Below are 22983 nucleotides of genomic sequence, written 5' to 3'. Positions count from 1 at the left end.
AAGGATTTGTATTAAACATGGTGGAATGACAGAAACTGGTCTTTTTCTTCTTTTTTTTAAAGATCTATTTATTTATTTGGTGGGGGTCAGGAGGGAAGGCAGAGGGAGAGGGAGAGTCTTAAGCAGATCCTGCCCTGAGCATGGAGCCCAAGGTGGGGCTCAATCTCAGGACCCTGAGGATCATGACCTGAGCAGAAACCGTGTTGGCCGCTTAACCAACTGAGCCACCCAAGTGCCCCAATACCAGTCTTTTGGATGAGAGGCTATAAATAGAACATTGTTTATTTGTAGGTTATTGAAAATATATACAAAGATGATATCACAGCTGCAAAAACTATTTTCTTACAGGAAAAAAATTAATTAGAAACTTCCTAATAGGGCGCCTCGGTGGCTCAGTTGTTAAGCGTCTGCCTTCCACTCAGGTCATGATCCCAGGATCCCGGGATCGAACCCCGCATTGGGCTCCCTGCTGGGCGGGAAGCCTGCTTCTCCCTCTCCCACTCCCCCTGCTTGTGCTCCTGCTCTTGCTGTGTCTCTGTCAAGTAAATAAATAAAATCTTTAAAAAAAAAAAAAAAGCTTCCAAACAAAAGATTTAAATCAACTTATTTTAATGAACTCTACCTTAGCCATCTTTTTTTTTTAAAGATTTTTATTTATTTATTTGACAGAGTGAGAGCAGGAACAAAAGCAGGAGGAGTAGGAGAGGGAGAGGGAGAAGCAGGCTTCCCGCTGAGCAGGGAGCCCGATGCGGGGACTCAATCCCAGGACCCTGGGATCATGACCTGAGACGATGGCAGACGCTTAACCAACTGAGCCACCCAGCTGCCCCACCTTCACAATCTTTTATATGTAATTTTATTTTTTAACATTTTTATACTGAATTTTTACATGGTAAAAAAGATTTCAACTTCTGGTAGTGCACTACCCCCATCAGAGTCTAGCAAATTACTAACATCACCCGTGAAAGGCATGGGGGCAGGAACAGGTTTCATTAACAACCCTGCAGTCATTTCCTCGTACACAAATACTTAATATACATTGTGACAATGAGCATCAATTGGAGGAAGAAAATGTTAAGTGCAGAAGACCATATTTGAAATCTAACCCAAACACAGTTTATTTAGAAGTCAGACTTCTGATTATTACCTAGACCACTGTCAAGAATCAGAAACAAGCGAGAAAAGCATCTAACCAACTATCATAAAGCAAGAAGGCTTTAGGTCTTCTTTAAAATGTATGACTAAGTCATTTTATTTCACACACAGTTCTAATATATTTAGAAGACGGGGTATTCCAGTCTATGGAAGAAAAAAAGCAGCAAGTAAGAAAACAGGGAGGGGACGCTGAACACTACAACACTGTGTTTGGGTCAACACTGAAGAGTGGCTGCTAACTTCTCTGTCATCTCCCTCTCTATCAAAAGCCTAGCTGAGTCAGAAGGCATGTGCGAAATACTCTATGTTAAAATAAACTGAGAATGCCACAGTACAAGTAACATTTGTTATGAAGGCAGAATCATCCCGACTAACTTATAACTTAAATTGTGTTCAGCATGTTCTGCTTCAAAATCCATTTTACCAAGATCTCCATGAAAAAAAGACAGCTTAAAATGAAATCTCCGTATTTAGGCAAAAAGGAGCAACGATTCCACCACAAGGATATTCTTTGTAGCACTATTCAAAATAGCAAAAAATTGTGGAGTACCACCTAAGTGTCTAAAATGAATAATTAAAAATTTCCCCAAAATACTATTTAGCTTTTTAAAAATGCTATAATTCAATATTTATTAATATGAAAAGATATTAATGGCACAATTACATAAAAAAGGCAGGTCATAAAACCTGATTATAGTGTAATGTTATTGGAAAAAAGTTATGTATATTTAAAAAAAAAAAGTAACTGGAGAACTGCAGGGATAGTCATCAAGTTCTTAAGAGATTTTTTTAGGATATAGGATTTTAAGTGTTAGTTTTCTTTTTTTTCTTCCCTACATTTTCTCACTTTTTTACTAGTGAGTACATATTATTTCTGATAAATGCTGTTTTTTAAAATAACTGGAATGATTTAAAAATTGCCCAAAATATCAATTTAAATAACATCCTCTAAAAATATCCTACGAACAAACCTAGGTTTTAACCTGATGGTATCTTAACCAAAGAACATAACAGGGCCAGTCTTTCTCAAAATTATTAAGTAAAGACTCCTCTTTCTCTATGTCTTTATCTTCCCCTTCCCCATCCCCAGTAGACCAGAGTCCTTCTGCAGACTGCCCTTATCTAGCAAAATCCATGATCCTCAAAGGATGTGAATCACATTATACCATAAGGGAGAAGGTTATTCACGAAACATAAGCATTTTACTAGGGAATCAAAGACTTAAGCCAATGAAATCTTTTTTCAGGACAGTTTCTCTGAGTAGCTAAAAAGAATCTTTAGATATTATTCCTTCCCTAACCTCTAACTCCCCAAAAGTTTGTTCTTTCTTTCTGTTCCAAAGGGCTTATATTCCAACAAGAATCACAAACAATACTCCAATGTTTCAGCATGGTCACCACAGGATTCCATCAACAGCAGGTGCCAAAACTACATGCTTGTCGGGCAGCCCAAAACCTCAATGGGTCAGGGCTTGGCACTATTACCCTAACAAACCACCCCCCTAATCTCCTAAACCCAGCTCTGAATTTGCAATATAACATTCTGCTACTCATGGAGATTTTCCCATGATCAGCCCACCTAGACCAAGAGGAAAATGTCCGTTTCTCTTCCCTACTTCAGTTGCTTTATTCACCTTGGAACTAGTATAAACATTGATTCCTAGTTCTTTCATAATTCTATTTTTTAAAGAAGTACATCCTGGTAAAACCAGTTTATTCAAGAATTTAAAACTGCTAGCTACGTATACAAAACTATGAACTCTATCAGAACAGTGGTAAAAAAATCAGTAATAATTCCAACTTTTTATGATATCACTTTGGAAAATAACAATTCCCTATTAATTTCAGTGTTTAAAAAAGTTCCAACCTGGGGCTCCTGGGTGGCTCAGTCTGTTAAGTGTCCAACTCTTGATTTTGGCTCAGGTCATAATCTCAGCGTCTTGGGATCAAGCTGTGCTCTGTGCTCAGCATGGAGTCTGCTTGAGATTCTCTCTCTCCTTCTCCCTCAGACCTCCCCCTCCCTCTCAAAAAAAAAAGTTCCAATCTATTTATGAAAGAACCAAAAAGTTTGATATTTATTTTGCCAAAAATCATGCTAATCTGACAAATACAGTTTACATATTTACCACCACAAATAAGGAACAAAAGTCTGGAACACATAATCTATAACAAACTACTATAGATAAGGTGTACATAAATTACATCACATCAAAGAGTTTTTTGTTCTATTATTCCCCCAGGTGTTGCAGGTGAGTTTTTAAGGAAGAAGAGTCCTTTGTCAAATGCTAAATTAAAAAAAAAAGTTCAGGGGCGCCTGGGTGGCTCAGTCATTAAGCATCTGCCTTCGGCTCGGCTCATGATCAAGCCCCGCATCGGGCTCCCTGCTCAGCAGGAAGCCTGCTTCTCCCTCTCCCATTCCCCCTGCTTGTGTTCCCTCTCTAGCTGTGTCTCTCTGTCAAATAAATAAATAAAATCTAAAAAAAAAAAAAAAATTCAGCAAAAGAGTTGAATGGATAAATATTTCAAAACTATTTTAAATGTCAGTACTTTCACTTAAAATGATCTAAATGTGAAGTATATCAATAAACCAGAATAATCATCACTAGAAACTAACCTGTTAACCTACAGAAGAATTCACTCCCAACAAATCTAAGTGAAAAAATGATCAAGTGATAAAGTTAGATGTTCATTTTAATTTAAATGAATTTTTCATTTAAGATACATCTGAAGAGGGGCGCCTGGGTGGCTCAGTCGGTTAAGCGTCTGCCTTCAGCTCAGGTCATGATCCCAGGGTCCTGGGTTGGAGCCCTGCATCGGGCTCTCTACTCAGCGGAGAGTGGTTTCTCCCTCTGCCTGCAGCTCCCCCTGCTTGTGCTTTCTCTGCCAAATAAAATCTTAAAAAAAAAGAAGATACATCTGAAGGCCTCAAAGGTAAAAAAAAAAAAAAAAAAAATATGCAGGATTCAAGATGAATGACCATCTTCTATGTCTAGTTTGGGGATCTTCAACACAGCTGTATTAGAAGATGGCTTTAACCTTGTGGTTCACATGAAACTACCTGACTCCCTTATACCACTATTGAGCACCTTTATAACAGAAGAGTCTACAAAGATTTAGTACATCCTCCCACGTAAAGTTATCATGCTTATTAACCCAGCAGACTGCTGAAAGGCATTATTTTTAAATTTTTTTTAAAGATTTTATTTATTTAATTGACAGAGAGAGAGAGAGAGAGAGAGAGACAGAGAGAGAGGGAACACAAGCAGGGGGAGTGGGAGAGGGAGAAGCAGGCTTCCTGCCGAGCAGGGAGCCCGATGGGGTGCTCGATCCCAGGACCCTGGGATCACGACCTGAGCCGAAGGCAGTCGCTTAACCAACTGAGCCACCCAGGCGCCCCAAGGCATTATTTTTAAACAAAAGTTTTACTTCAGTGCACTTCAATGTAAAAATGACAAACTACAACTGAATAGGGTAATTTTCACTATGAATAATCTCAGGGCATGGAAAGAAGTGATCAACAAGACCAAAAGCATTTTGAATACTTGGAAGAGTAGTTTAACAAAGCACTGTTACACAGCCTAAAATAATCTTAAGTCAGAATCACAATTCAATGAGCCATGCACTTTTAATCCTTTACACCTGTAAGTAAAATCTTAAACTGGAGAATAAAGTGGTTGATTAATCCATCCTGGGGGAAATCTTATGTAATTATAGCCTCTGAAACACTTGATATGCTGATTAAAGAAACAGCAGTCTCTAGAACATTCTAAGAATTAATGCATGTAACACACTTACTTTCCAAAACAAATGGATTTTGAAGGGTTAGGAAAGCAGAGTTGTAGGACATCTAAAATGACACGGAGGGGCGCCTGGCTGGCTCAGTCAGAAGAGCATGTGACTCGATCTTAGGGTTTTGAGTTCAAGCCCCATGTTGGGTGTACAGATTACCAAAAAAATAAACTTTAAAAAAAATAAAAAGACACTGATTTGCAGCAGTGAGGAATATCCTTAAGAACAAATATAACATAGGGTGCCTGGGTGGCTCAGTTGGTTAAGCGACTGCCTTCGGCTCAGGTCATGATCCTGGAGTCCCGGGATCGAGTCCCGCATCGGGCTCCCTGCTCAGCAGGGAGTCTGCTTCTCCCTCTGACCCTCTTCCCTCTCGTGCTTTCTATCTCTCATTCTCTCTCTCTCTCTCTCAAATAAATAAATAAAATTTAAAAAAAAGAACAAATATAACATATATTAGAAATTTTAGTATATTTTATAATACCTTTCCATCTGGCAAAATCAGTATTTTATAAAAACTAAGAGAAAAAGTAGGGCAATCAAAAAACGAAAAAAATATAGCTCAACTATTTTCCTATCTTTTCCAATACTATTACACACCCACTGAACAAATTAGGTCTCTGGCAAAAGTTTCATTGTTTTTGACTGAACTGACCTGTCAATTTTGTCAACCAATTCAGTGAGAGAGTGTTTCATTCATTTGCTCTGTTGTCTGAGTGGAAGGCTGTGTTACCATTCCCTACACCCAACCTGGCTATATCACAGAGGGTTTCCAATGAAGGTTTTTCAGATTATACACTCATCCAACCTTAACTCTCTTTACAGTCCAGAAATTATTTTGTTACCTATCCAACAAACCTTCATTAGAGGAATAACAGAAAATTAACAGATTACCAGCAAGCCAAAATTTTTCTCTGAGAAATAATGAAAGTTCTACTAAAATTAAATGTTTGACTCTTGTAAAAGCTAAAGAATACTCAATATAAATCTAAAAATCACCTTTTTACTCACTGCATTTTGACTTTGACTAGATACAGCAAATTCTTGTTTGATTTGCAGAACAAGGTTCTTAGGTGTTCATTCTCTGCCTCGAGAGGTAAGTGTAATTTTTTAAAAGCTTTCTTTCAGTCAGCAGTAAGAAAATAACCTATTGGGAACGTAAACTGGTACAGCCACTGTGGAAAACAGTATGGAGCTTCCTCAAAAAATTAAAAATAGAACTACCATATGATTTAGTAATCACATTACTGGGTATTTACCCAAAGAATACAAAAACACTAATTTGAAAGGACATATGCACACCTATGTTTATTGCAGCATTACAACAGTCAAGTTATGGAAGCAATATTGAGAGATGAATGGATAAAGTGTGGTACATATATAATGGAATATTATTTAGCCATAAAAAAGAATGAAATCTTGCCATTTGCAAAACATGGATAGAGCTAAAGTGTATAATGATAATAAGTGAAATAAATCAGACTAAGACAAATACCATATTTCATTCATATGTGGAATTTAAGAAACAAAATAAACAAAGGGAAAAAAAGACAAAACAAGAAGCAGACTCTTAACTATAGTTGAGAACTGATGGTTACCATAGTGGAGGTGGGAGGGTGGATGGATAAAATAGGTGATGAGATTTTCACTATATTATACGTCGGAAATAATATAACACTATATATTAACCATACTGGAATTAAAATTAAAAACTTTAAAGAAAAATAAAAGAACCTATACTAGATTTTTCATCTTTCGATGCACTGTGGCAGAATCCTTTACATTTTCTTCCATTCTATCAGCAACCCAGATGAACAGACAGTACTCAACAAGTATATTTATTAAAAAATAATTGCCCTGTTCTCTGTGAAACATCATGTGGATTACAAAAACAAAAAACAAAAACAAGGCATGTATTTTCCCTTTCTACTGAGAGCCTACAACCTAAAAGTGCTATTAAAAGAGAAACGATTGATTACAAAAACTAGGGACATCTGGGTTTCAGTGTTAGTACTCAGTCTCTCCTTAACCAAAATTTCATTAGGCTCCTTGGAACTCCCTTCTCAACTAGGGCCTGACTTGTTGGGCTTCCTTGTTCTTCTCTGCATTATCTAATTTTAGCAAGAATCCTTTTAGCTGGGTATAGCTAGAAACTCCGTTTACCCCGATGTAGTAATTTTCCATCCATTGACACCCCCCCCCTTGACCATAAATGTCTCCTTTTCCTTGTATTCAGAGTTGAGCCCATGTACTCACTTCAGCAGCACATATACAGAGTTGAGACCAGTTCTTTTTTTTCTTTAACACATTTCATTTTTTGGGGGGGTAAGATTTTTAAAAATTACTTATTTTTGCCAGAGAGAGAGAGCATCCAAGTGTCTCGAGTTGAGTCCAGTTCTATACTGAGGTCTCTCTTCCCCTATTAAAATAGCTTTTCTGAATAAAATGTTTTTATTGCTTTAACTATTGTCAAGTTCTAGTTTTTCTGATAGCACCAAACTAGTTAATTGTTCTTAAGTTGCTTAACCTTTTTGGGTTTCAGTTTACTCATCTGTAAATTGAAGGGAGATGGGAATAAAATGAACTCCAGGGACCCTTGCCAGGTCTAAAATTCTCATGAAGAAGGGTGCCTGGATGGCTCAGTCGTTAAGCCTCTGCCTTTGGCTCAGGTCATGGTCCCAGGGTCCTGGGATGGAGCCCCACATCGGGTTCCCTGCTGGGCGGAAAGCCTGCTTCTCCCTCTCCCCTGCTTGTGTTCCCTCTCTCGCTGTCTGTCAAATAAATAAATAGAATCTTTAAAAAAAAAATTCTCATGAAGAAATCTGGTAGAGGAAAATGAGGTACAGAAAAATTAAGCGATTTGGACTTGCTGGAGGTCATGGGAGCTGTGAGGCCAGGATGTCATCCAGGTCTCCTGATTCCCAGCACAGTGTTCATTTAACAAAACCAGCTGTCTTTACCTCAATGCTGAAACCAAAAGCCTAACAAATCCAGTGAAATGCCATGGCATCCAGCGTGCTACTTCAGCTGAAAGTGCCTCCTTCATCTTACAATCTGTTGTTCAGCTTTCTTTAATCTCTAAGCAACATTACATTTGTTTCCTAAAATCATTTTTACTTCTGGGAATATAAGTGATATTACTTTTGACAATAAAACTAGTATAAAACATAATCTTGAATGTAGATGACAGCAAAAAGTAAAAGATTTTATCCTCTCTCTTACCAATATTTCCTTTTTTTCTTTTATTTGAGAAAGAGAGAATGAGAAAGAGAGAGAGCATGAGAGGAGGGAGGGGCAGAGGGAGAAGCAGACTCCCTGCTGAGCAGAGAGCTGGATGATGGGAACTCGATCCTGGGACTGGATCCCGGGACTCCAGGATCATGACCTGAGCTGAAGGCAGTCGCTTAACCAACTGAGCCACCCAGGCGCCCCTTCCTTCTTATTTTTTTATTTTTTTTAAAGATTTTATTTATTTATTTGAGAGAGAGAGAATGAGAGATAGAGAGCACGAGAGGGAAGAGGGTCAGAGGGAGAAGCAGACTCCCCGCTGAGCAGGAAGCCCGATGTGGGACTCGATCCCGGGACTCCAGGATCATGACCTGAGCCGAAGGCAGTCGCTCAACCAACTGAGCCACCCAGGCGCCCCTTTCTTATTTTTTTAAAAGTCCCAGTCTGGTTTGGAAGTGGGCCCTTACTTCTTTATCCTAAAAGACTCCTAAATGCCATATGGCTCAGCAGAATGTACACCTATGATGCCAGAAGCAATTCTACATCTGACTCCAGGACTGTTTTGCAGTGTGACTTCAGCAAGATCAATTTACTTCCAAGTATCAGTTACTTTACCCATATCTAAAGTGAGTTATAAAGTGATAATTAAAATCAAAGATGTGAAGTTTTAAAGTACTAAAAATCTTTAAAAAAAACAAATAAACAAGGAAAAAAGAAACAAACAAAAAAACACAGACTCTTATCTACAGAGAACAAACTGGTGGCTACCAGAGGGAAGGTGGGTGGGGGGATGGGTGAAACAGGTGAAGGGGATTAAGAGCACACCTATTTGGTGAGCACTAAGTAATGTAGAGAATTGTTGAATCACTGTATTAGACACCTGAAACTAATAGAACACTGTTAATTACACTTAAAATTTTAAAAAGTATTAAAAATCGAATGAACACGGTGTTTGCATGGCATGATACAACCTCAAATATCCACCCTCTTCTAAATATAGGGCCACATTTTAAAAACTTATATTCTATTGCTGCTGCTTGGAATTTTTTTTAATACCACACTAAATAATGCCACTTCTTCCTCGGTGTCTTTCTATGCCATTTTTCCTTGAGAGACAAGGAACAAAATACCATACTTTAAAGTTAAGCAATGGTGAGAACACACAGAATCACAACCATCTTTTCACTCCACTTTCCGGTTATCCTCTAACGAGTTTAAATTTTGCTAGTGAAAGTCTTCTAGAATGTTTTCTGTGAAACGCAAGAAACTACTACATTACCTAGTAGTGGTGGTAGTATTTTTAACACATTTCAATTTCCTGTTCACTCGCACATTATGACATCATTGCCTTCCAGTCTTTGGCCTCATTAAATAATTGTTTCTATTTTGTTCCCTTACCTCCAATGTATATACTGCAAACGTTCCACTGTTCCCATTATTTCAGTGAAGAAGCGCAATAAAAATGACTTTGTATTGCACACTCCTTTGCCCGGTAAATACACTTTCTCTTATCGCAACTGACTTGGAAAGGTCAATTTCTCACCAAAGACAAGATCTAGACAAGATCAAATAGCAAAAGCAAGGCCCAGTGGGAAGGGGGGGAGGAATCAATGTATCACCCAAACACGACGGATTCTAGGGCTTCCACAGATAAACAAAGGAAGTTGATTTTCCCACGACGCCGCCTGGGCTCCAACCAACCCTAAGCATTTGTGCGGAAGCCAACTGAGCTCATTACCTTGAAAACGCAGTCCAAGTGCTGAATTTTTCTAAAGGCTCCTATTATAGGTGGACACCCACCAGAAAGTCAATGGAGGCAGAGATGAATAAGGAACTGAGTGGGGCTGACCTTCGATTCCTCCTTCCACCCCACCAAAGAACCTAAACACCTACCAGCCCCAACATACCAACACAGAGCTCCTCCGCGGCTCAAAACACAATTTCAGGGGCAGCAGAAAGAAGGGAGTATGGGGAATGGGCTTCAGGTGCGGCGAGTGCGAGGAGCAGGTGTGAAGTTCAGAAGAGCCAAGGGCGCATAATGCAGCACCGAGCCGACCTGAGGGGAGTGGGCGCCGGCTGCGCGCGACCGCACGAACGGCCGGGGGCGTGTTCGAACCCCTTCCTCACCTGGCAGCCCTTCTTGTGATGAAAGCCGACCACCACGATGTGCAGTACGGGCCCCCGGGGGGCGCCATCGCCTCCCCGCCCGGTCTTCTCCATGGGCGGCCGCGGCGGGCCCGCAAGCCGACGACTTCAACCGCCAAGGGCGGCGGGCCGGGCGACCCCGCGGTCCCCAGGAGGACGGCGAGCGGCGAGTTTCGGGTGTCAGCGAGGGCGCCGCATGAGGGCCGCGCAGGGGGCCCGGAGGAGGCCGAGGCTCCCACAGCTCCGCACCGCCCCCCAGGGCCGCGGCCGCGCTTCCCTCATCCGCTTCCGCTGCTTCCGGGCTGTCACCTGATGCGGCGGCCGCCGCCAGCGAGGAGGGGCGGGACAGGACCCGGAGGGAACCTGACGGGGCGGGGCCTGGGTGTGGGGCGGGGTCCGAGGGCCTGGGCACGGGGCCGGGGGCGGGGCCTGCGGGGACACAAGGCGCTTCTATCCCCTGGCCCTTTCGTGCGACCTTAACCCGCTTTCTCCTCCTTTGCCCTCTCTTTTTCCTCCTTAAAATCTCCGCTCCTTCCCTCCTCTTTCTTTAGCTTTCCTCTTTTTTAACGTCTTTTCTTGTTCACTCTCCTTCATCCAATTCCTTCATCCATTTCCTTCGCCTCTCTGGCCTTGATAACAGGGAGTCATATTGGTGGGGCTCTATATCTGTGTATTCAACCTTTAAATTACTTGCTTCCCCAGGTTTTTTCTTTTGCTTCGTTCTAGGATTTTTTTTTTTCTTATTTAAGTATTATGTATAGGAGTTTGGAAGCGTTTCAAGGCCAGAAGTAAAATATCCTCAACAATAAAGGAAGTTTACAAAGAGACCTGTAAATGATTATTCTAGTCCCGATGTGTAAAAAAATATATATTATTTTCATTCTATCTTTTTCTGGCTTTAGTACTCTGGTCAGTACAAAATAAGTGTGATCTGTTGTCACCAGCATTTTTAATGTCCTAACTAATTGTACTACTTCAACTTTCTAAGACCAAAGAAGGGCGCCTGGGTGGCTCAGTCAGTTAAGCGTCTGCCTTTGGCTCAGGTCATGATCCCAGGGTGCTGGGATCGAGTCCCACATCGGGCTCCCTGCTCTGCGGGAAGCCTGCTTCTCCCTCTACCACTCCCCCTGCTTGTGTTCTTGCTCTCGCTATGTCTCTCTCTGTCAAATAAGTAAATAAAATCTTTAAAAAAAAAAGACTAAAGGATAGGTGCCTGCTTCAAATAGAATTCGAGATTACTGCAATAATTGGCTGTGAAGTTTACCATTACTGGTTGCATATCCCTTAGTTTAGACAACCTTAGCAGTTATTTTACATTTCAGTCCTTGTAATTTAAGGACTTGCATTCTAATTGAAGTATAGCTGAGAAAAACAGTAGGCTTCCTATAAACGAGTTTAGTTTCTATGATTCAGTAGAAGTATTTTAATGCTAATAAAAATATTGTAGAAAATTTTCAAGATGTTGCTACCATTTCTTTACAATATTACAAAATTCTTGGTGTTGGTTCAGAACTGTGTGTGAAACTATATTATTCCCTGTATGCAGAATATCTTACTGTTTTCTTCCATCTGCCTCAATATTTTCCACAATTGGCATAGCCAAAATTAAAGTGTAATAGAACAGTCTATTTTAAAAAGATGTAAGGGCATCTGGGTGACTCAGTTAAGTATCTGCCTTTGGCTCAGGTCATGATCCCAAGGTCCTGTGATTGAGCCCAGTATCCGGCTCCCTGCTCAGCAGGAAGCCTGCTTCTCCCTCTCCCCCTGCTACTCCCCCTGCTTGTGCTCTCTCTCTCCCCATCAAGTAAATGAATAAAATCTCTTTAAAAAAAACTTTATATCTACAGTGAACAATTATTTAATTCATTGTGCAGGAAACCCAGTTACAGCTTTATAAAAACCTGTAACACTTTGCATCCTAGACCTTCCAACTAAGATTAAATCATCTATTCATAACTATTATGTTGCTTAAATGCTTAAAAAGTATATTATGGGAAAACTGGGAGAGAAAGTAAGCAAGGGAATTTCCAGAACTTTTTCCATCTCTAAATATATAGACTGGTCCATTTAGCAGTTTAGAATGACAACCTTTACATTGTTTTTTTAAAAAAGATTTTATTTATTTGAGAAAGAGATAGCAAGAGAGCACGAGCAGGAAGTGGGGAGAGGGAGAAGCAGACTCCCTGCTGAACAGGGAGCCTGACATGGGGCTTGATCTCAGGACCCTAGGATCATGACCTGAGCTGGAGAAAGACGCTTAGCTGACCCAGGTGCCCCTTACATTGGTTTTTAAATGAGTTGTATTAATATAGAATAAATTCATGAACAAGATATTGTCTTTAAGGACAAATAGGTATTGAGAAAAAAAATAGAAATTTCTCCTTTATTTTAAAGTGTTGGAAGATTACCAAGATTGTAAATAATTTGAGATAACAGAATACTTGCTGAACATTATTTTGAAAGGAAACTTTTGCATGTATTTTTATGATGACATTTATCTCCAGGGGAAAAAAATTAGAAATGCTTTTCTGAACACATAAGTTGAAGAGCCTCTTCTAGTTACATATATTTTATGATGATTTATACATTCTATTTTATGTCAGCTCTGTAAGTAAGAGCTAAGGGGAGAAAAACCCTGGAGACACAGAGCAATGACATGTTTTCAAGTTCATTAAAAATGAACTCTCTTGTTTCTTTTTGCATCTTGCCTAAGGAGAGAACGTGATAAAATAAAACCACTCCATGCGATCCCCATTAACTCTACTGTGTAAATGAACTATATCTCCTTTTTCAGAATATAGAGACTTTCTTCTTTATCAATAGTATGAAAATTGCTAATGGAAAACAAAGTATTGACTTTCTCAAATTATATTTTTCCTGAATTTTATTTTTATTTTTTAAAGATTTTACTTATTTATTTGACAGAGAGAGACAGTGAGAGCAGGAACACAAGCAGGGGGAGTGGGAGGGGGAGAAGCAGGCTTCCCGCTGAGCAGGGAGCCCGATGTGGGACTCGATCCCAGGACCCTGGGATCATGACCTGAGCCAAAGGCAGACGCTTAATGACTGAGCCACCCAGGCGCCCTTTCCTGAATTTTAAAGTCTATCAAGTAGCGACAGTGCTTTGAATTTGGTCCCTACTCTCCTTATTGGTGTGGTAAAAATAAAACAAGAATAGAAATAGAAAAGAAAACCAGGGAAAGAAAAGGGCTTCACAAACAAATTTGGCATTACTTTGTCTTTAGAATCTTAAGAAGATTAAGGAGAATATTGATGGGGATGAATAAATAGTGAGAATCAATTTAAAGAACATTTATTAGGCCCTGCAGTACACCTGGAACTATGGTAGGCACAGTGCATCAAAAGAAATTGGCTCACTTGGTTAAGCGTCTGTCTTTGGCTTAGGTCATTATCCCAGAGTCCTGGGATCGAGTCCCTCATTGGGCTCCTTGCTCAGTGGGGAGCCTATTTCTCCCTCTGCCTACCTCTCCCCCTGGTTGTGTGCTCTCTCTCTCTTCTCACACAAATAAATAAACAAAATCTTTTAAAAAAATTTTAAAAATTGTTGCCTGGTCTATGTCTGGTTATAAAACAAGATAAATGTGAAACCAGCTAGCAATGCTAGCTTTTGTAGCACCTACTCTAAGCCAACCATCATGTTAATAAGTATTAGGAAATAAAGATAAACAAGCAATAAAAGCTTACATTTAATGGATAAGCACTGTGTCAGTCTGCTAGCCACTTTTCATGGATTATTTCATTTAATCTTCATAACAATCCTAAAGTAGATACTATTATCCTCATTTTTTTTCCAGTGGGTATATTGACACTTAGAAAGGTTAAATAACTTGCTGAAGGTCAAATAACTAGAAGGAATTGTGGTAGGGATAGGATTCGAACCAAAGTCATTTAACTTCAGAACCAATGAATGTAACTGCTGTACTCCAAAATTCTTGACATTGAGGAACTTACAGTCTTTGGGGAGGGAGGTAACCCCTGTAAAGATAATTATAGGAGAATACATTGAGAGCATTTTGAAAACTATTAACATTGTTGTGAAACAATGAGAGAGCCTACCAAGTCTGCAGGTCAGAGAAGCTTCACAGAGGTGGTCACATTTGAGCAGGTCTTGAAGGATGAACAGGATTTTACCAGAACTTGAGGCCAGAGCATCTGAAGTGCAATAAAGTAAAATCACGAAGGACTGAGCTTAAAGGAAAACATTTGGGAAGGGTAGAGTTTTATGCCAAAGTTAGAGGTTGAAATAAAAGTGCAGCAAAAGAGGTTTGGTGGTGGGCATATGCCAATTGCACATGGTGTTCCCTCTGTTTGGAATGCTGCTCCTGAGGCCTTTCTGCCTATCCAATTCTTATTTATCTTCCAAGACTAGATGTCTGTCAATTCCTTTGTGAAACTTCCCAAACTGTCTATGTGGGCAAGTTATCTAATCTCTCTGAGCATAAATGTTCCATTTGAACACCTGTCTCACAGGATAGTCATAAAAATTAGGTTTAAGTATATCTGTAAGTTTTCTGGCACATAGTAGGTGCTCAATATTTATGAAATGCAAAAAAGCCAGAATTGGCTTGGTGTTTAGAAGGCTGAACCCTAAGAAGTTTTGAACTGAAGGAGCCATCTGTTAGGACTTCTGAACCTTCTTACATTTTCCTTAAATCATACCAAGGATCTCTAGTTCTCTGAGTTTCCTGAAGCTAAGAGATCTTTTTGCTTTATATATTAAATTTTATATGCCTTGTACATAATGTTTGTTAGTAGTCTTTCCCATTCATCCTTAAGCTCCTACAAGGGCAGAAGATGTAGTTCTGTTTTGTACACTGTTTTATACTCAGCAAAAATGCCAAATAGTGTGTAACTAATGTCTATTTGTTCAATGAATGAATGATGGATGCACTGCAACTATCTGTTGTATGAATGAATGATTCTCTTTCTGGTCTCCTGTTTAGACTCTTCGCCTTTAAGTTCCTGGGATACAAATATAAAACAGATTTAAGGCAGAGAATTTGCTTTCTATTCTTTTCAAAACAGAAGTGCAAAAGCATGTTTCCTCAGTGTGATGACATTAACAGAGAGTGACATCTGCTGGTTACTTCTTAGACAAGACAGTTAAGTGTTAAAAAGTGAATAATAAAGTGTAATAAATTAGACTCCTAGATATGACAAGGTAAGAATGATAAAATAAGGTAGTAGAAATAAAAAGAAAACGTATTTTAAGTTTCCACCCTAGAAAAGTTAAAAAAAATGCTGGTTGTGGGTTTTCAATTCACTGGACTTTTAAAAGAAGCAATAGATTCTTTCTCTCTCTAAGTAGTCTCCCTATCCAGCGTGGACCCCAACGATGGGCTTGAACCCACAACCTGAGATCAAGACCTGAGCTGATATCAAGAGTCCAAGGCTTAACCGACTGAGCCACTCAGGCTCTCCAGGAGTAGATTCTTTCAAAAATGGTTTTTACAAAAACTGCAACACAGCGAACTGGTGGCGGAGAAAATGAATTGATTCGGTCTGAAAAAAGATCCTGACTTAAGATGAGATGCAACTTCAAAGGGGGCAATAAGACGACTCAAAGGTTGCCGTATTTTGCAAAACCTTCCGGGTTACTGCTTTATTCCCAAAGCAGAATACCTTTAAATTCTGTCGGAAACTGCCTGGGGAAAGCCGGTAACTGCCGACGCCGCACATTGTTCATTGTACAGAAATACTGAGGGCTCAGGGCCCGGGAAAGAAGCAACTGGGAGCGACTCTCGCGGACTGGTTGGCTCGCACATTCGGCCTCAGATTGGTCGAGCCTGCCCGGGCTGCCGGAAACGGGGGGGAGCGGAAGCGCGCTCTTTCAAACTCGCCCGGCAAACGTCGGTGCTGGTAGGCCACTTCCGGCGTAGCCATGGCGGCTAACGCTACTACCAACCCGTCGCAGCTGCTGCCTCTAGGTAATCGTAGGGAGGGGGACCGGAGCGTTCAGGTTAAGTGTTGTGGGCCAAGGGGCTTCGGCTGAAGTAGCCCTTAGCCGAGTGTTGGGGAAATGTGTGGATGAAGTGCTTTACTCCTTCGCGGCTCGTCTCTGGGCCCCCAGGTGTCTGTGGCCCCGGGCCGCCCATGCCTTTTCAGCGTAGTAGGGTTCCTTGAGGCGGGGACCTGTGACTCCCCAACCAAACCGTCACCCGAAAAGGTCCACACTTAGTAAATGCGTCGTCAGCCTTCTTTGTTGTGGGCTCGCCTCTACAGTCATGGGTAACACCCTCACTCCACCTAGCATTTGAGCTCTCCAGATTAGACCCTGTTGTATGTCTGACTGGTTATTGAGAGAAGCACCGGCACCTGGAATGACCCTAAAGGAGAGATCTGGAACCTGGTTTGTTATTCAGCAGTTACTGAGCCTCTATGCACTAGACACATGGCTGGGCTGGGCACTATTCGACAAATTTAAATCACACCTATTGCCTTCAGATAGCACACAAACCATTGGAGAAGATAGAACACTGGACAAGTAAACATCATGGCAAATATTGCTAAGCCAGCTAAAGAAATGTTCGAACTGCTGTCAGAACACAGAGATAGTGACAGGAAGAAATCTCTGGTGAAGACGGCTGTGCCTGTCTCTTACAGTATTTTGTAGCTGAAGAGTTGATTGAATTATTGGAGGTGGCCGTGACTTAAAAGTTTTCATTCCTTTGTTCCACAAACTCTTTTTGAATGCTTGGTATATGCCAGGCATTGACCGTTGAGGATATAGTTATGGGAAAACAACCACGGTCTCTGCTGTCATGGAGCTTAGACTCTGAGGGGAGGGGGTTCATATGTTAATTAGATAACCTAAAATAACATAAAACCACAATCGTGATAAATTTCAACAAAGGAGAGGTAAATGGTAAGCAGAAAATTTTTGTTAATTATGCAACAGGAATATGTACTATAAAATCTAAAGTTTTTGAATGAATACTTTTGCTGGTTTATCTTTTACCATATGCAAGTAACAAGTGCCAGTAGGCACTCAAATATTTGTTGAAGTAATGAATAGGTAAAATAATCTTTTTCTCTCCCCCTTCTCTCTCTCTTTTTTTAAATATATATATATAGAGCTTGTGGACAAATGTATAGGATCAAGAATTCACATTGTGATGAAGAGTGATAAAGAAATTGTTGGAACACTTTTGGGATTTGATGACTTTGTCAGTATCCTTTTAAAAGGTGGTGGTGGTATGGGTTTTTCTTCAGTATTTAAGAACGGAAATAATATTGACAGTACTTACTGATTATTATAACAAAAATTTATTCTCAGCGTGATAGCGTTCTAAGAGGTGTGTATACTGAAAGAAGATAAAAGTTTCTACCAAATACAAGTATTTTGTATTTGAGCCATTGTGTTAAACACTGTAATTAAAACCGAGTAAAGGTAGAAGCCAGAGTAAATTCAACCTTAACACCAAATTTCAGATATGGTACTGGAGGATGTCACTGAATTGTGAGTAGTGTTAAAAATTAAAGAAACGGTGGGGGGGATCTCTCTTTAAGTCATTTTTAGTATTAATGAGTTTAAAATGATTTATGAGGAAACATTGCTTGTTGGAAATACCTTAGAGATAGAAATTTTACCTACTGATGCTGGTAAAATTGGATCCTGCAGTGATTGCCATGATGTAATTATTAATGAATTGTTAGGAAGTTAATGGAGACAGAGCTTTAAGACAAAAACTAAAAACAGCCAAGGCTCTTTGGGCTCAGGCAAATCAAGGTACTGATAGTAAGAGCATTTAACTGTGTAGCATAAAATATAAACGATGACTCCATTATATTAGTTTTATTTTTATTTATTTTTATAATTTATTTATTTATTTGATAGAGACACAGCGAGAGCGGGAACACAAGCAGGAGGAGTGGGAGAGGGAGAAGCAGGCTTCCTGCTGAGCAGGGAGCCCAATGCGGGGCTCGATCCCAGGACCCTAGGATCATGACCTGAGCTGAAGGCAGACGCTCAACGACTGAGCCACCCAGGCGCCCCCCCTTATATTAGTTTTAAAGATCATAACCAGTGTCTGCTTTCAAAATTGAGTTGATTACAGTTTTGTTTAATGGATAGGGATTAGTAGTAAGTAAAAGTAAAAAAGTGAAACTAAGAAACATTCCATTTCATATTTGATCTCCTTGGCAAGTTTCAGCTTTTTTTATGAAGATCAGTCCTAGTGGGTGTGGATCTTAGTCCAGACAGTTCACTGTGCTGCCTTTGGTCATCCAGTGGATAACCTTTGTCTCTGAAAACCACAGATAAAATTGCTTGACCTCACATTCATTTATATACAAGAATAACTTTTTAGGGATCAGAATGTTGGCTTTGACTATCACTGTTTATCTTGACTCTATTTTATCTCTTTATTTAGTGAAATCACACCAGAAGGAAGAAGGATCACTAAATTAGATCAAATTTTGCTCAATGGAAATAATATAACAATGGTAAGACAGTGAAGCTGTTTTTTCTTTTTTTTTTTAAGATATTAGCCCATTTCTTTGAGGCAGGTATTACAGATTACCTGCCTTGACTAAATGTTCATGGCTCAGTGGTGCTTAAGTTGGGAAGGAGATGCTCTTGTGATCACGGCTCTAAAGCTGAGCTACTGAAGATGACAATAGGCTTAGAGATTAGTTTGCTTGGGCTTTTTAGTCTTTTAGTTTGCCAAGAATCCTTGTTTAGGCTCTAAATATTAATTGATGGTGTTGGGAATTGTAAACAGAAGCAATGACCTGGAGAATATGGGAATGTGAGGAAGGGGCAGAGAGGCACAGTGGCTTTGATTGATGAGGGGGGGTTTTTAAATGGTGTGGGTAGTGGTGTTACTAATAAACTCTTTTTCCTTCTCTGCAGCTGGTTCCTGGAGGAGAAGGTCCTGAAGTATGAATGGATTTCCGTGACTTACTCTGTTTTGTCTTATAATGACAACAAGATAGAAAATTTTTTTTAACCCTTTAATGTCTGGATTCTGTAAAGCTAAATTTCCCGTTAAAGGGAAATGTTTTGAAGATGCATTGTAAATGTTCATTTTTGTAAGTTAATCATTATTATCTTGGAAAAAGAACAGTTTGTTCTTTGAAGACTAAAATAAAAGTGTTTTTGGTTAACTGTCGTTTTATTTTTTGTACTGCAATAACCAGTGTAACAAAGATTGTAGTTATTTTGTCACTTGCTTTCCTATAATTTTATGCCCATTTGCTTCCTCATTTACGTGACCATTTGATTCTCAAACAAAAATTGTTCCAAACAAAATGACCAAATTTCATTTTGAACAGTTGCATTTTAAAAACCTAAAATGATTACTTACAAAATTCAATTTAAACTCCAATGCCTTGAAATGAAGATTTTTCTACTGAACTCAAGTTGCATTAACTCCTATTAAAAACAAGCAAACTTCCAATTATAAAATAAGTCTCGAAGATGGAAAGTACAGCATAGGGAATATAGTGTATAATATTGTCATGACATATGGTGACAGATGGTGACTACATGTATTGTGGTGAGCATAGTGTAATGTAAAAAATTGTTGAACCGACTGCCTTCGGCTCAGGTCATGATCCTGGAGTCCCGGGTTCGAGTCCCCCATCGGGCTCCCTGCTCAGCGGGGAGTCTGCTTCTCCCTCTGACCCTCTTCCCTCTCGTGCTCTCTCTCATTCTCTCTCTCTCAAATAAATAAATAAAATCTTTAAAAAAAATTGTTGAACCACTATGTTGCACACCTGAAATTAATAACACATTGTATATTGACTGTACTTCAATAATACTAAAAAGGGCAAAATATACAGGTAATATATGCACATTGTAGAAATGGAGATAAGTAAAAAGGGAAATATTCATTACACTTTGCTGTATAGCCTCTTAGATTTTCTCAGTATACTCAATACACGTTATTTTCACAAAAACGTGCTCATCCTGAATATACTGTTTTGTAGCCCCATTTAAGACTTAAAAAAAATTTAAATGATGAACATCTTTCCATGTCAAATATTTCAGCAATATTAGTGTTTGCATCATATTTCATTAAGTGGATATACCATAATTTAGCCTGTTTTTACTATTGGCCACAGTAGTCTAACTAAATCTTTATATGTCTTTATTTTTCTTAGAATAAATGGATAATGTGAGGTCAAAGGGTATAGTCATGTTGCCAGCAAAAAGTGTACCATCCTACACTTGGCCAGCAGTTTTTCATGGTATTCTTTTTCCCCGTAGTACTCTTTACATACTTCCCAACATTGGCTATGTTCTGCCTTCTTGCTTTGCCACTGTGATAGGCAAAACCTGGTATGTTTAGTTTTCTTTATTAATTTTGGACTCATTTGTGTTTTATGAATTACTTATATGAGGCTTTGCCATTGAGATGCTTGTCTCTTACAAATTCGTAAGAATTCTTAAGTTACTCTTAAGTCATGTATTTTGCAGATAATTTTCCCAGTTTATAGTTTCCCCGTAATTGCTACTTTTTTTTTGACATAATGTATCTATGTAGTCATATGTTGATCTCATCTTTTATGATTTTTGTCATTGGTACAGGTGGATTAGAAAGACCTTTGGTATGATTATATTTTTGGTACTTTATGTTTTTTTGTTCCTTTTAAATCTTGCATCTATCATCAATTTTAGTGTTTCCATAACAAAAAAGGATCCAACTTTCAAGATTTTATTTATTTGACAGCACAATCAGGCAGAGCAGCAGGCAGAGGGAGAGGGAGAAGCAGGCTCTCTGCCAAGCAGGGAGCCCGATGCAGGACTCGATCCCAGGACCCTGGGATCATGACCTGAGCCAAAGGCAGCAGCTTAACCGACTGAGCCACCCAGGAGCCCCATCTTTTTTCTTTTTTTTTAAAATCCAACTTTATTTTCCAAAAGACAAAGCACTGCTTTGTGGTCTTTTTTTCTTTTTTTTCATGGTATAAATACTCCTACTGTGGCTGATTTCAAGCTGCCAAGGGTTTAACGGCTAGCTTGCAAACTTCCCCAAAGATATAAGGGTTGGTTCTCAGGAGCTACTAGGAGCCTGTTGCGCTCCCCGCTGCCCCAACTTCTGACCCTTGCAGGAGAATGTTTTCCTCCAGTTATTTCTTTCTCTTTGGAGGGAGATCAAATGTAATAGTGCCCTCTTTTCACCTTTTTACTTATCATCCAATGGGAAATGGGTGGTCATGTTCAGCTCTTAATTTTTTTTCCTAGGAGTTAGCCTGCAAGGAACTCGTCTTCTTAGGTTCAACATGCTAGGAGTTTTAGAGAAGCCTGACCTCACTTAGGGAGGCATACAATCACCTAGTCTGTGGCAAGGTGGATGAGTCTACCAGGGTTCTTGCCTACAGATAAGCGATATCCCTTAATCTAATCTTTAACAGTAATAAAGATGATAGTATGACTCCCATCTGCTTCTGCTTTTGTCTTATGCTACAATTCGTTTAGATTGGGTACTACTCTACATAAGCGTCTCTTAACCTTGACACTATTGACATTTTTGTCTGGATAATTCTTGGTTGTGTGGACCATCCTGTGCATTGTAGGATATTTAGTAGCATCCCTGGCCTCTACCACTAGATGCCAATAGCATCCTTCCTCTTCTTCTTCTTTCCCCAGTTGTGACAAAAATGGTTCCAGATGTTGCCAAGTGTCATCTTGAGGGCAAAATAATCACCCATGGTTGAGAATCGCTGTTGTAAATGGCAAGGATGCTATTTATTGGACTCTTCAAAATTCCCAAATATTTGGTGCATGGGTGAGGAGCACTGTATCTAGACAATGAATAAAAATTGGGAAGAAAATGCTGTGAGTGAATATTCCAGTGGGGTAAAATGGGTGGTTTGAAGCTGAAATGACCTTGTATTAGGTGCTGACCATATAGGATTTTCACTTTGGCAGGTTGCTGGTGAGTGGCTGTTCTTCCATAGGGGTTGTTTCCTCTCTGGAGGCAGGGCTGCATGTGCTGAGCCCTAGAGTGATGGTGAGGCCTCAGCAAAAATGAGAGCAGCAAAGGCAGAAGGTATGCTGGCATTGGTGACTTGTGTAAGTTTTTCTCAAATTTTGGTTTGAAAACTGCTATCAGAATCACTCGGAGACTAGTAAGGAACACAGAGGTCCAGGCTTGTTGAAGTGGGGTAGGGCCTTGGGCCTTTGTATTTTTGTAGTGTTCCCAAGTTCCCCAGGTAATTCTAATCCTCACCAAAGCTTGAGCCCCACTGCCTTAGAGTGTAGGCTGCTGCAGGGCTAGTTTTTAAAGTAGGTGTGACTGAAGCAAGGTTTAATGATAGAGATGAAAATCTGTATATATTAGTGGACAGAACAGTTTTTGCTGCATTTAAACTGCAAGGCAGCTAAGTTCCATGAGTATTATGGAGTACTAGTGGAGTTCTAGTTTACATTGTTAGTGCCAACTCTTGGTGGGCAATGATTCATCTGCAGCCTTGAATGCCAGACTTTGGTCTGGACCAAGAAGGAATTTGTCCATAGGCTTGGGGGTCACTTCCCATCCATGTGGTCTCAATTTCATCCTTGAGGGTTGATTTGTTGATTACACAAGCTCTCATCATGCCTTAGATTTCAGGGTCCAAAATTGCAGTTTCACCCATAGAGGTGTGGTAGATTTCTATCAGTAAAGAAAAAAATGTGGGCCCTTATTGTCAAGGGAAT

The 22983-nt window shown here is 39.7% G+C and overlaps 2 protein-coding genes across 6 annotated transcripts in view; one reads left to right on the top strand and one right to left on the bottom strand.

Annotated features, from left to right (window-relative positions):
- The window catches only part of AVL9 (AVL9 cell migration associated), a 68460-nt gene extending 57812 nt beyond the window's left edge, over window positions 1-10648 (bottom strand). For all 5 annotated transcript variants that reach the window (XR_012380277.1, XR_012380276.1, XR_003208605.2 and 2 more), the window contains exon 1: window positions 10299-10648. Coding sequence is in view for 2 of the 5 variants with exons in the window: in XM_025873107.2 (XP_025728892.1) it covers window positions 10299-10391 (93 nt within the window). In the remaining 3 variants the exon portion in view is untranslated. The remainder of the gene's footprint in view (window positions 1-10298) is intronic.
- A 5495-nt stretch (window positions 10649-16143) lies between these two features.
- On the top strand, window positions 16144-19445 carry LSM5 (LSM5 homolog, U6 small nuclear RNA and mRNA degradation associated). The gene is made up of 5 exons (XM_025873122.2): window positions 16144-16264; window positions 17412-17507; window positions 17769-17796; window positions 18710-18782; window positions 19192-19445. The coding sequence occupies exons 1-5, from the start codon at window positions 16219-16221 to the stop codon at window positions 19222-19224; spliced, it is 276 nt and encodes a 91-aa protein (XP_025728907.1). The 5' UTR covers window positions 16144-16218; the 3' UTR covers window positions 19225-19445.
- Window positions 19446-22983: the final 3538 nt, after the last annotated feature.

This window comes from Callorhinus ursinus, unplaced genomic scaffold (genome assembly GCF_003265705.2).
Source record: "Callorhinus ursinus isolate GAN/ISIS: 27379988/994484 unplaced genomic scaffold, GSC_fseal_2.0 scaffold12, whole genome shotgun sequence".
NCBI lineage: Eukaryota > Metazoa > Chordata > Mammalia > Carnivora > Otariidae > Callorhinus > Callorhinus ursinus.
Note: the sequence above shows the minus strand (reverse complement) of the source record. Positions and strands in the feature narration are given on the sequence as shown.

Excerpts from the sequence above, each read along its gene's own strand:
- LSM5 (XM_025873122.2), top strand. The coding sequence starts at position 16,219 with ATGGCGGCTAACGCTACTACCAACCCGTCGCAGCTGCTGCCTCTAG. Across the intron at positions 17,508-17,768 it reads GGGATTTGATGACTTTGTCA|ATATGGTACTGGAGGATGTC; the intron begins GTATCCTTTTAA and ends ACCAAATTTCAG. Across the intron at positions 18,783-19,191 it reads ATGGAAATAATATAACAATG|CTGGTTCCTGGAGGAGAAGG; the intron begins GTAAGACAGTGA and ends CCTTCTCTGCAG.